Raw genomic sequence first — 13,773 nt, forward strand, 5'->3', positions numbered from 1 at the left:
CACCAACGCGTCCTTGACTTTATACTATTTTCTTTCTTTGACCCGTGCCTTATAGCTTCATTTTTTTTTTTTTTTAAACACGTCACGTCCATGTCTGACTAATGGGTCTTCTCTCTATGCAGCATCATCCACAGCACCAGCAACAGGGTCATCCGCCTTCCCAACACTTGCAACACTCGCGACCCCCGAGTGTGGTTCACCAGCAACATCATACTCAACCTCACCAACCGCCACAGCAGCAGCATCCAAGCGCGTACTCATCCACGCATTCCCTTCCGCCAGGTTACCAAACCAGTGCTCAGGCGCCTAGCAATCAGGACAACCTCAACTACTACAACCATCCAAGCCCTTACAGCACACCTGGTGCCACAAGCGGATACACATCCGCAGGTAAGTTCTTGCTGGCTTGAAAGCATCTCGTTTTTGAACTTCGCGTTGCAAGACAGTCACTTACATTACGCAATGTAGATACCTCCGATATGATGGCCGCAGCTCAAATGCCGAGACCTCCCTACCCTCCAATGTCTTATCATACGCCTCAATCCAACTCGCCTGCTTCAGTCGCATCGCCCTCGCAACATGATCAACACCGAAGCATCTATGGCCAACCCCCATCGCAGCATCTTCAACAATCTATGTACTACCAGCCGCAGAATCAATATCAGACTATGCCCCCCCAAGCTGCCGCCTCACCTTATGCGCAACATGCGCCTCACCCCCAACAGTCCATGACATCGCAGCCCACTATGATGATGTCTCAAACCGCACCCCAGAACCAAATGACGCAGCATGCTGCACAACATGCGCACGCAGGAATGACCGGTAGTCCTCGACCCAAAATCGAGCCTCAGGTGCCTCTGCAGCTCCAGAAGCCTCAGTCATCTCCGATGCAGCAGGCTCACCACCCTCAAAACGGCGGACAACTGCAGAGCCCAGGGAACACCACGCCCGGTGTCAATCCCAGTGCCGCGCCGGGACCTATCCCCGCCACAACCCCTCTCGTTGTCCGACAAGACGGTAACGGTGTACAGTGGATAGCCTTTGAGTACTCTAGGGACAGGGTCAAGATGGAGTACACCATCCGCTGTGATGTTGAGTCGGTCAACATTGACGAACTATCGCCAGAATTCAAGCAGGAAAACTGCGTCTACCCCCGAGCATGTTGCCCCAAGGACCAATACCGCGGTAACCGCCTAATGTACGAGACCGACTGCAACCGTGTTGGCTGGGCTTTGGCCGAGCTCAACGTCCCCCTCAGAGGCAAGCGAGGACTTATCCAGCGAGCGGTCGACAGCTGGCGCAATAGCAACCAAGATCCCCGACTTCGCAGCAGGCGAGTTCGACGCATGGCAAAGATGAACCAGCGCAAACAGGTTCAAGCTTCTCCGCATCCCGGTGCGGCTCACATGCCCGGCCCCAGCGGACCTTCAGGGATGCCTGGAGGTCCAGGGCCCATGGGACCTGGTCCCGCCGCAATGGGCAAACCTGGTCTCGGCAGCATGGGTCAACCAATGCACCACCACCAGCCAGGAGCTCACCCTGACGGTACAGGACAAAGTGGAGGAGATGAAGTTGGTATGTTCCACCAGATGTGATTGATTTAAACGACACTCGTGTCGGCGTTTACACATGGCTTTTTAGCCTCCACGCTCCCATCTGCCTTGCCCCTTCGCTACCCCTCAACTCATCGCACCGCACCGCATCATCAAAAGCTCTGCTTGACCAACGTTGTGTTGATTAATTGATACCAAACGCACATTGTTTCTTCCTTACTGTCTTACAAAATCTGTTCCTCCGCCGTAGTGGCTGTGTCTACGTCTTTATTATCTCCATTGTTTCGGTTCGCGGTTCGAAAGTTTGGGAAATGGGTTTGTCATCTCCTTTCTTTGTCATTTCACTGCCTGTCAAAGACGACATGGGCGGATGTTACTTATCTATACAGCATGCCGCAGTGGCTTTCGAGGGATTATGAAGAGCTCTTTATTTGTTTATTGGCACAGTTCTGTACATTACCATAAAGTCGCGCCTGCACAGTTGCTGCTGCTACTGTTAGTTGTCTGATTTGCTGCTGGGTTTTCGCGACTCTTAGACGAGTTCAATCTGCCAATTGGCTTTAAAAGTTACCGTTTGTCTTGGGGTTGCCTAACTTAGATCAACCTTGCAAGCCTTACCCCTTCGTTCTGCTTTGATTCCTGAAGCTAGATACTCTGAGTTTGGTCATGTTTTGCATTTGCTGCCGCTGCTGCTCATCCTATCAACGCCATGTCATCATAAGCACTCACGAACTGAATTTGCATTTGGAGACAAGCTAACAAGAGATGTTCATAGGCGATGGCAATTCCTACGAACACCATCACCACCAAGCCCCTACCGGTCAAAATCCACCAAATAGTGACGATGTGAGACCAGCCCATGTCTTTACTGGGTACAATAATCAGCCTTATTCCACTAGTGCGCCAATGTCTCATATGGCTCCTCACTCTGGGGGCGCTGTCCCAGCCAAGCGCCACAGCAAAGCCAATGCTGATGAGCCTGACGATCTATTCCCGGATATCCCTGAAGCTAAGAAGCGAAAGTTCATCCTTGTCGAGGACAACGTTCGCGGATCTCGTCTCCGGGTCAGGGTCACCCTTGAGGGCGTCGATACTAATGAGATTCCCGACAGCTTCCGCAAGGGTGCCAGTGTCTTCCCTCGCAGCTACTTTCCCCGGGAAATGCAAAGTCCTCCCCCCAGTGCTACTGGCTCACGTTTCTTTGGTGAAGATCATGATGATGACGGCATCGAAGAGACCGAAGGCCGTGAGTCTAGTCGCCGCGGTGTTAACAGGACTGGTAAGGAGATGGTCAAGGTTCCCATGGGCGAATCATCAGGCGAGATTGCCATCCCTCGAATGAGGAAATCGACCCGGGGCAGGGAAGTCCGTCTTAATGATCTTGGCTACCGCATGGCCTGGCTGCAGAGCCGAGTCTTTGCGGGCCGGACCGTGTTCTTGCAGCGAGCATGTAAGTTGTCACAAACACTCTTTGGCAATTGATTACTAACAACTTGTAGTGGACTGCTACCGTAACAAGACCCGTGCTGCTATCGAGAGTGTCATGCAAGATGTCAAAACTGTTGCCCCTCATTACGAAACCCGTGCTGGCAAGAGGCGATGGAATGAACGCATGCGACGTGGTGCGAAGGAAGACGACGAATAAAACCAATCCTTGGACTATTCGGCCTTGTTTTTTATCAAACCCAAAACCAAACCACTGTCCTTTTTGTTTTTAAACATCCCCAGCTGCATCATCGATATTAGAGATTGGTTCTCTCATTGTTCGTTCGTCTCATATTCAACGATACCATTCTGCGATGGCATCCGATGGAGGTGTCTTCTCTCTTATTTACTCCACCATTTTCTTCTCTTGAGTTGCTGCGGTTGCCTTACCACTTTCTCTCGCATCAATATTGTTTTATCAAAGCTTACTGTTATGCTAGCTTTTCTTGCAAGCTTTGTTTTGGCGAAGGTGCTGGAGCTTGAAGCCTTGTTGTCATCTAGTGGCTCCTGTATATTAATCCTACAAAGCAAGATACAAGTTTCACAGGAATGTGAGCTACACATGTAACTAGCTGCCGTTGTGAATATTAGGAACATAACATAGGCTTGGATCATAGCAGCAGTTGGTTCAGCTGGAGAATGGATTAATTGAGTATGGAAATGGAAGAAGAAAGAAAGGATGATTTAGTGCTTCGGTATCGGTCAAAGCCACCTTTATCACAATACTGTGTATTTATCGTTGGAAAGAAAATTTTATATTGCCTCTGCCCATTAATGCTTTGATACTTTTGACACCTTGTAATATAGCATCTTGTAACGCTGTGTTGAGAAAGACGTTCATCTGTGAGGAGAATAACACTCATGCTCCCTGCCTCAGGGGAAGATGTATCTCAAGTATGCAATATTGTACCATGCCAATTTTGTCTCTTTGATCTCACATATTCGCACTCTAGCGCAGAGGGAGCACATTTCACGTAGCTACTTGAGGCCGATGACCGTCTTGATTCTTGGTACTCTCCTGAGGAAACTGACACAGGTAGAAGGAACTGTATTCGTCAAGGTTGTGAGACCTGAGGCTACTCTAGAGAGCACATGGCTAGAAGCGCCCTGTTGCTAGTGCTCGGATTCTTAGGTCTTATTTCTTCTTCACTTTTCAGATAGGTTCAAACTTCTATGAGTCTTGCGCCGAGCCTGGACTCAGTATGACAGCTGACACACGAGCCAGAATTAGAGAAAGAACTGAATAATCCCAGGTTTTTAGCTCAGACGATCTCGAGTTCCATGAGTGCGCGCTTTCATGGAGTCGCATCGGCCTAAGTGGGAGAGCACTGGTCATTGGGAGATCAGCCACCAAGTGAAATTTTATCAAATAAGTTAAACGCCAAGTGACTTTTATCAAGTAAGGTAAAATGAATATTAACAGCTTAAAAGCTACTGTATTATAGTCCAAAGCGAACTGGGCACTGATGCCCCTGTCTCTACTCTGTATATAATGTCTATAGGTGTTGATGGACGAAGGAATTTTAAGCTATGTGCAATGATGGGGGAAATACCTTCTCTTTCCATGGATGGATGTTGTGGCATATTTGAATGCTTGATTCTGTACACACAAACAGTTCAATCGCTGATGCAAAGTGTCGAAAGCCTGAGATCTCGGCGACGCATTTTAAAGCCTCCTCCCGAGGCCAATTGCCTAAATCAGTGCAAAAATTGTGTTCACAGGACGGTGTTTAGCCGTAGCAGTCCCCATCACCACGGCACCCGATACAGTTGCCTACAGCAGAACAGAAAGGAGCGTCGCCTCCACGAATGCCATTGCACTGTGCGTTGGTAGTCTCAGTGAGGAATTGAGTCGAAGATCATAACTAGGTAGTTGAAGTATGTGTCGTTTAGATTAGATTACCGGTGATAGTGAGTCTGCCAAGAACCGAACCTTCGAAAGAAGCTTCTCCTCAGCCAAACCAAGGATTCGACACAACATCCCTGTCATGAGCAGCTTAGCTTCAGCCCGAGACCAATTCCCACCAAAGCCAAGGCACATACGGTCTTTCAGCTGGGTGAACAGCATGTCACTGGACTGGAATGCGGGTGGCATTTTTAGTATGTACTGCCTATCTGAGACCAGGGTTCAATGCTACAAGAACAAGAGAAATGAAGACGACAGTACTATGTCCCTTTCAGGCAAGTGCACTAGTTACTAAGGTAGGTAACTCACGTCAAGTGCAAGGCACTCAGTCATCTTGTCAAGGCAGCCCGCAAGGCGTTAAGTTAGAGCCTCCCTTTCACCCAACTCTTTCACAGCCCCAAGTTAACATCGGGTCCTTTCTTTCAATCTCGAATACACGTCATCTCATCATATAATCGTCTTGGATAAGAGCACTGTATATTGCTGCTGGAAATATGGTCCGAACCCCTTATTACGGCGGCAATCATCCGCCTCCCCTATTCATCGCTGAGCTCGACAGCGAGCCAGGACGTCCCGGTGATGCCCCATCTCATCATAGGCCAGATGGAACACCCGTGTTCGAGATGAGCGGCGAGCCAGTGCTTCCGCAGCATGGTCAAGATGGAAATCAATCTAGTACTTCTCATAATGGCCCGTCGTCCCTCCATTCTCCGGGTGCGTCCAAACCAACACAACAAGGCCAAGAGGACCAGAACAAGCCAAGCAAAGATACACTCACTGCATCCCAATCTGTCATGGCCAATCCCTGGGCATACTTCGGACCCGAATCTTCGGATGGTAAGCCAAAAGAGACGCAACGACCCCAGACAGACAACCGCCAGCCATCGGAGCCAGTGTACAGACCCTATCCTGGCGATAGCAATGACAGCCCCCCAGAGGTTCCTCATGGCACACGGCCGTCCACCAATCCTTCAAGCCCAGTCCTCAAGAATGAGGACCATGCCTTCTATCCTGCTCCGTTGAAGCTTGCCCATCGTCCTGCCAATGCAACTTCCCCTCCTGCCTTCAAGGCGTATGTTCCTCCAGTGGCCCAGGCTTCATCTGATTTGGAACTCAAGCCTTTAGGCCGGCCTGATAGGACCGACTCGCAGTCCCCGACGGCTCTAAATGCATATCGACCATATAGACCACATTCGACTCAGCCTCCTGCTTCACCTGTACTAACATCCAATACACATCCTGCCACTTCGTCCCCTGATCAGAATGTCCCTCTTGCATCGCCTCCAAGCCCCCCGAAACAGCAATCGCCCGGGACAGTTTCCCACCAAATCACCTCCACAACATCTCCGAGCCACACTCCAAACCCTCCAGCTTCGGGTGCCACCCTACCAAAGCCGGCTACCAGTCTTCCTACCTCCCCGAAGCCTCAGACGCAACCACAGTATGGCATCCCTAACGCTGCTCCAACTCAACCGGTGCCTCCATCTACGTCGACCTATCTTCCCTCCCCTGTGACCCCCTCAGTCCAGTTATCCTCAGTCGTTTCTTCGCCAGCAACTCCTGCGACGAATGCTGGAATTCCCTTCACTCAGCCACAATATGCTGCTCACGTTGCTGTCCCGACGTACGCCCAGGTACCTTCATCAGTGACATCACCAGGTCCATCTCATCATACTGGAGTGCCATTTGCACAGCCGCAATATGGTACTCCGGTTCAAGCACATAACTTTGGATTAAGCCATACCAACACAACCGTTGCACAAGCCCCGGCATCTGTTATGCCCACTTCGGCCAGTAACTTGTCACAATCCACTCCGGCTCAGTTCAACTATCGTGTGCAGCAGCCAACTTATTCAACTCCAATAGAACCAATACAAAACACTTTAAATCAAGCATCCGCTCACCCACCCACACTTTATCAACAACCAATTGCTCCCGGGCCCAATGTACAACAAACACCTGTGCAACAACCGAACACGAGACCGTATGGTACACCGGTGCCGACAGTGATCCCACAATCACCCCCACCTCCATATGCGGCTCCGGACACCAGCTTTGGAGCTGGATCACAACAATCTGGACCAGCAAATCCCACGATTTATCAACCGTCTCCAACCGGGCCTTATCCTCCTCAGCCTCAGTATTCTACCCAACCTACCTACGCTCCGACTACAAGTCCCCCCTTGCCAAATCACCCGGGAAATAGCCTACAACCCCCAGCGCTCCCTCCCAGGCCATCTTCATCGCAAGGCTTCGCTCCCACATCAGGCTTCGGTTCAGGTCCTGCTGGTTATAACCCTGCCAACTATCCCCGTCCGCCACAAACATATTTCGCACCTCCTCCTGCGCTGCCACCACGGCCTGGCCTTGGAAAGCTAGCTGGTGGCGGAGGGAAGTTGTTTGGCAGCAGCTCCGCAGATAAATGGCTAAAGAAGACGGGCCAGGTATTGGAAAGCACGTTGGCACCATATCTTCAAGGACAATCAGGGCAATCGGCATCATATCGACCGGGCTCCAACGGTTTGCAAGGACAACAGGGACAACCGATGCAGCAGGCACCAGGCCAGTATCCCCCCCAAGGCCACCACTTCCATGCACCTCACTTGGCTCCTCAGTACAGAGGTGCTTCGGAATCCGGACATCCACCACAGGGACCCAGTGCACCAGGATACTAAACGGTTTTGTCTATATAGCTCCCTTGAAATTTGGTTTACTTTTGTGCCATTCAGTTAGCTATGGGACAACGAATTTCATATGCATTCGTGCCTTTATGATTAGCGAAAACAGGAGAGCGTAACCTTGGCTCCTAAGGTCGTCTGTGGCATTTGTCTCCTTCGTTATAAACACGAAGCACCTCATCGAAAATACGGCTTGACTCTACAGACATAAACTTGCAGCTATCAAAGGCGGTCAGTTGTGATGTAAAGGATAACATACCATACTATAAATTATTAATAGAAGGCGTAGAGCTTTCTTGTATCTTCCATTGGGCGAACTCAAAGCTGTGTATCCGTACCAGGTGTAACAGAATTCAAACATACTTCTTGACTTTTACATAACCACAGAGCGATTTTACAGCTTCATTCATAAACCAGTGCTCGGTTTGATCAGTAAATAGATGATGCATGCAATTTAGTTAATGAAAGAGAAAATAGGATCATTCTGAGAAACAAGAGTCTATCCAAATGATTGCTCAGTAGACTACCCCTATCGATAAGAAAAATTAAGTTACGTGCTGGGTGACATCATGAATTGACAACAGGCATTGCGTCATGAGACCAGATCTGGCTGGCCCTTTGCTGTTGAACTCAATAACCATGGGTACTTACCTTATGTACAACAAGCTCGGTTATATTGAATTGCGAACTGAAGCCGAGAGTATTCACAATTACACACATATTGACCTTTTCGGTACAGCGATAAAAGTAAGTTCATGTCTCGTAGGACCCTTGATATACATAACAGGAAGCTGCAAAATGTGACCTGTGCACAGAAGAACCTCGCTACCGCCTGCCAGGCTGAGAATATTGCCTTGGTATTATTTTGGTTAGATTGCAGGAGACTCAGCTACTTCTGCGGATGATGATGAAGTGTTTAGTTATGGCTTCAAGAACTGGAGAGCGGAACGATTGGAGGGCTGTGTTGGCCAAACCTGATTCATCTGCCGTCAAAAGCCCGGTTCCTCTGGTGGCGTCTACCTTAGGTTACCTGTGCCTGCCACTCTCAATGTGTTTCACTTTGAACGCCGGGCGTACAAACTCAATTAGTGAATGGAGACGCATTCAATCTTGGGAATTCAAACGGGCATGCCATGAAGAAGCTCTTGTAGTTCTGGGACCAAGGAAGCGTAGCGAGATGGTGATTGTCACAGGGGGCGCGTTGGATAGTCGCACCATATAACTAAGTACCTTACCTATAACAGCACAAGGCAGCTATTTTCAGCTCACTGACATCCTGCAAGCCATCATAGACCCTGGCATCTCGATGCACGCAGCCGGTGGACAGGTGAGACAGATTACACAGTGTCGCTCCTTAATTATCAGTTGAGACTCGCACTGCTGTAATCAGCCGGGCTTTACGGAACAGCACCAAGTCTGAGTGAGCCATCCATCGTGTGAGCTTTGGAAGCGTACCTAGTCACCGTGATATTGACGTATTGAGTGAGGGGCGCTGCAAGTCAGTTCTCGTGACATTCTTAATGCAAACACCCTGAAAAGCCATGCACGTAGCGCCCTTTGCAAAAGGCAAACATGAATTAAACAATGTGTGATATGGATTTGTTGAATGATAAGTCGGTGAGCATTGGGGTATGGTCCCGAATGGTCGGCTCCGAAGGTAAATAACGGACCGACAATATCTCAGCTTTATTATGAGGTTGAAAAAGACAAAAGATCGGAAGCTAAACTCCATCATTTCAATGTTACCTGGCTGTACAAGTCCAACAACTTGACTACCAATACACCCATATATTTCTCAGTCTCGTATACTTCATGATAGGAGCTGTTTTGATATTTTATTTTCGGCTTAGCCTTCTCTCACTCGGTGCATCGAGTAAGAGAAGACTAAGATCTCTTCCATGACTAGGTCGAGGCGCTAGAAGAATTCTTTGCCTCTAGCGGAGATGCCGTCTGCTGTGTGGTTGATCGGTTTGCTCCGAACCATCTCTCCATTTCTCTGTCATATAGTATGATACCTAGTTACCACATAAGAGAAAGCAGAACATGCTTGATGCTGCGAGACAAATCAAGGGAATCCATGCAGGTTCGCCAATAATTCAAATTATCTCTGAGCTGTTATCACCTCTCTTACCGCCCGGTTACAGCTCGCTCGCACCCCTCACCGGGGAGGCTGAGCCGGAGCTGTGCAATTCGTTGTTTTACATGCGTATCAGGCTTTCAAAGCAGAATATTGAGGCCGGTCAGAATAAGCAAACAACGAAATACGCGGATCAAGAAGATTGGGCAGTCGTTACGTTTTCCTTTGCCATTCTTTCCACCATGAACTAAAGATGTGCAGCATTCAACAATAGTCTACATATATATATCACCTCATGGAACTAAGCACAGCAAAGACTGATATTATAAGTAACAGCAATATTCATCAATGTAACCAACAGGTAGGCTACATATTTGCACTCCCATGGAGTCAATTTCCATAGACCTAAATTGTTGAACCAGATTACTCATCTTAGCGGTTCGAAGAAAACACATCCACGAGACGTCTGTCATTGAAAGCACATGATACATTCTAAACATCGTCGTGATCTTGGAACATATTGTGTAAATTGCCGGGCGGTGCTGTGATCGGCAGGCCTTGTCCAGATCGTCATTGCAAGGGCGGCTATTGACATTTGCGATGCGGATGGCCTAGCTTAGTAGAGGGCAACCCTCAATGTGTTGGGATGGATGTCAGGATGCTGATACGGAGCATTATCCGTGGTAGTTACCCGATTGCAACATGATTCAAGAAACAGCCGAATCGGAGACCCGAACCTAAGGTAAAGATACTACATACATGTACCTAGGTCAGTGCTGAGAGATTTTTAGGTCTGATACTTGGGCTACCCCCGGCTGGATCATGTTGCCAGTGATGGACGGTAACTAGAAGACGTGTACCGAGGTCATGCAAACATCAAGAGAGAAGCAAACAGCTTGAATGATTGATTCATCATGAAACATCCGGAGCTGTCTTTGTACGTGTTAGTGAGACTTCGATTCATGCACTTCTGAGCCTTGACTCTGCGCCCTGTCTGTAACTGGTCTTATTTCCACTGTCTTGGCCTGCCAATTGTAGCCCCATCCCCCACTTTGGGCCGCATTCAGGTTCAGAAGACGACGGGGGACCTGCCCTTGAACAGTCCTAGACGGTGAAGACTGAATGGAGGTGTGAGCCAGTGAGCGGCCCCGTCGCGCTGGGGAGGGGAGTGCGCCGTGCGCTTGTCCAGTAGACGCCGAGCCCCCTGGAAACGGACCGCTAAGTTGTGGCTGATCCAGTGAGAAGCGCCTAATATGGCGGTCGAAGGGCGCGTCAGGGCCCATTCATAGGCTCTACTTCTTGTCCATCCATGCTGGGAGCCTCCAGCTGGGATCACCCGCCACCCGCCCTTCAGACAAATTCCCTTCCCCCTTCACCAAATGATGGGCTGCGCTGGGCAGCTTGTCACTCACCCTCAGGCCTCGCTCTCCCCATTCTCCACTTTTCTTATTCACTTGCTCTTTCTTACCCGCCCCCTTCCACATTCATTCCCATTTCTCCTCCTCGGCCTGCCATTTTCTCCCATTCCTCTCTTCCACCCCACGACGCCCTTCCGCCATCTCTTCTCCTAACATCTAACTACCTACCTACACCCACTGTCATCTCGAAGACGACCTCGCGACTTTACGTCTGCCATAGCTGTTGAGATTCTCTAGTCCTTTCTTACAGCTTCAACAAGAATCTCGGGATTTACAGAGCCACATAGTCCTCGAGAATCCTGACCGAGTTTTTAACTCGTAGCTTGCCCTGATTCTCACCTAACCGACGCTGTCACCTCCCAAAGTTCAGCCTGCACGCGTTTTGACCGCCTCCAAACGCACACGATTCTCTTGCAGGTACGTTAGCTGATCATTTTTTCTACACCGAAGTATAGTATATTTTTGTTCGGATTTGTATCAACCGGCTCGTTGGTCTCGTGATTTTCTGTCATTCGGATGCACCGACTCACGCCTACGCGGGCTTTTATTAATGCTGCTTGTCGGGCGAGTCGCTCTTACGTCGAGTTGCGTCGGATTTGCCTTGTGGCGTTGTCCACCGCCCTCAAGCCTGATTCTTCTCCGACCCAGTTTTGCCCCTCTCATTGCATGCATTGCCGCCCTTTCTCATTTGCTTTCATTTATCTACTTTTCAACCGAACCTGAACCTTGCTGACTCCCCATATAGCCAACGAAGGCTTGCAGATCATACAAAATTGCACACTTATCTATCCGTTTTTATTCATACGGAACAGAAAACCATCAACTTTCATCATGACGACCATGGTACGTTCGCCGTCCCCAGTGTCTCGAATCAGGCTTCGGTGCACAACACCTCCAAGACGATGTCAATCGTCTTTTGGCACCGTAGGCCCTTTTTGATCGGTCTCGTTGTACCGGAGCTTGGGGAGAGATGATGAACATTATTGCAGCATTGGCTAACCCTGTTGGGCAGGATCTTCGCGTTGGTAACAAGTACCGTATCGGTCGAAAGATCGGTTCAGGTTCTTTCGGCGATATCTACCTGGGCACCAATATCATCTCAGGTGAGGAGATTGCCATCAAACTCGAGTCCGTCAAAGCCAAGCACCCGCAACTGGAGTATGAGGCCCGTGTATACAAGTCTCTTGCTGGTGGCGTTGGAATCCCGTTTGTTCGCTGGTTTGGTACTGAGTGCGACTACAATGCCATGGTTCTCGATCTTCTCGGCCCCAGTCTGGAGGATCTCTTCAACTTTTGTAACCGAAAGTTTTCCTTGAAGACGGTTCTTCTCCTGGCAGATCAGCTCATTTCTCGAATCGAATACATCCACGCCAAGTCTTTCATCCACCGAGATATCAAGCCGGACAACTTCCTCATGGGTATTGGCAAAAGAGGCAACCAAGTCAACGTTATCGATTTCGGTCTTGCTAAGAAGTATCGCGACCCCAAGACTCACTTCCACATCCCCTACAGAGAGAACAAGAATCTGACAGGTACTGCGCGCTATGCCTCCATCAACACTCACTTGGGTGTCGAGCAATCACGACGTGATGATATGGAGTCCCTCGGTTACGTTATGCTCTATTTCTGCCGTGGCTCTCTCCCTTGGCAGGGCTTGAAAGCCGCCACCAAGAAGCAGAAGTACGACCGTATCATGGAAAAGAAGATGACCACCCCTACTGAGGTTCTCTGCCGTGGATTCCCCAATGAGTTCGCAATCTACCTCAACTACACTCGATCTCTTCGATTCGACGATAAGCCTGATTACAGCTACCTCCGCAAGATCTTCCGCGACCTTTTTGTTCGCGAGGGTTTCCAGTATGATTATGTTTTCGACTGGACAGTCTACAAGTACCAGAAGAACGCGCAGGCTATCGCACAGGCTGCCGGTCAGGCCAACCCTGAAGACGAGGAAAAGGCTCGTGCCAGCCGTACCAATGCCGCTACTGCCGGCCAGTCTGCTGCTAAGCCAAATGCTATCCCCAGCACTCGTCGCAAGATGCTCGAGCGAGGCTCCGGTGCTGGCGTCGATACTCCCGACACCAACCGTGCCATCGGTGGAAGCGACAGGATGTGAGTGATAAGTAACGCCTATTTTTCTAGTCCCTTGTAAGGAATCTTTTTCCTTCGCGCGTGTAGTGTGTTTTTGTACCGCTGGCCGAAGGGAGATTTGCTGACAACTATGGCTGACTCAGTGGACGATAAACAGGCTTCGCTCAGCTTCAAAGGGAGCGGGATATGCCTCGGGCAGCTATCGGCCGAAATGATTTCTAAACCGATCACTCCTCTCTTTTTGGGATTCTCACTCATGGCTACCGATACTGGCGATTCACACCCAACATCGACACCCGGATGCAAGTCTTTTGAACAGCTGAATGGTTCTGCTGGTCATCATTTTGCTTATTGATCGCGGTCGAATGTTGGAGCGCGGATCGGTCACGCCTATTTTCTACGCCTTTGCTCTATCTTGTTCTTCGACGTATCTTTTGGCGAATTCACGACTTTACGCATGGCTCGGGTATCTCTTGATGGTTGAAAAGTTGCACAATGGATAAACCTTCTGGGTTTCGTCCTTTGAGCGACTACAATACCTTCAGGAGACCTTCCTGAACGGCAT

The 13,773-nt window shown here is 49.5% G+C and overlaps 4 protein-coding genes across 4 annotated transcripts; all 4 read left to right on the top strand.

The window, feature by feature from the left end:
• Positions 1 to 668: 668 nt before the first annotated feature.
• Positions 669 to 1,595, top strand: J7337_008280 (uncharacterized protein; the record flags this gene model as incomplete). Its single annotated transcript, XM_044825901.1, has 1 exon — positions 669 to 1,595. One exon carries the CDS (start codon positions 669 to 671, stop codon positions 1,593 to 1,595), a length of 927 nt encoding a protein of 308 aa, XP_044678818.1.
• An 864-nt stretch (positions 1,596 to 2,459) lies between these two features.
• On the top strand, positions 2,460 to 3,198 carry J7337_008281 (uncharacterized protein; the record flags this gene model as incomplete). Its single annotated transcript, XM_044825902.1, has 2 exons — positions 2,460 to 3,003; positions 3,053 to 3,198. The coding sequence occupies 2 exons, from the start codon at positions 2,460 to 2,462 to the stop codon at positions 3,196 to 3,198; spliced, it is 690 nt and encodes a 229-aa protein (XP_044678819.1).
• A 2,240-nt stretch (positions 3,199 to 5,438) lies between these two features.
• On the top strand, positions 5,439 to 7,619 carry J7337_008282 (uncharacterized protein; the record flags this gene model as incomplete). The annotated part of the gene is made up of 2 exons (XM_044825903.1): positions 5,439 to 6,578; positions 6,639 to 7,619. 2 exons carry the CDS (start codon positions 5,439 to 5,441, stop codon positions 7,617 to 7,619), a joined length of 2,121 nt encoding a protein of 706 aa, XP_044678820.1.
• A 4,329-nt stretch (positions 7,620 to 11,948) lies between these two features.
• HHP1 (casein kinase I) lies at positions 11,949 to 13,233 on the top strand (the record flags this gene model as incomplete). The annotated part of the gene is made up of 2 exons (XM_044825904.1): positions 11,949 to 11,960; positions 12,130 to 13,233. The coding sequence occupies 2 exons, from the start codon at positions 11,949 to 11,951 to the stop codon at positions 13,231 to 13,233; spliced, it is 1,116 nt and encodes a 371-aa protein (XP_044678821.1).
• Positions 13,234 to 13,773: the final 540 nt, after the last annotated feature.

Source organism: Fusarium musae, chromosome 6 (genome assembly GCF_019915245.1).
Source record: "Fusarium musae strain F31 chromosome 6, whole genome shotgun sequence".
NCBI classification, from domain to species: domain Eukaryota; kingdom Fungi; phylum Ascomycota; class Sordariomycetes; order Hypocreales; family Nectriaceae; genus Fusarium; species Fusarium musae.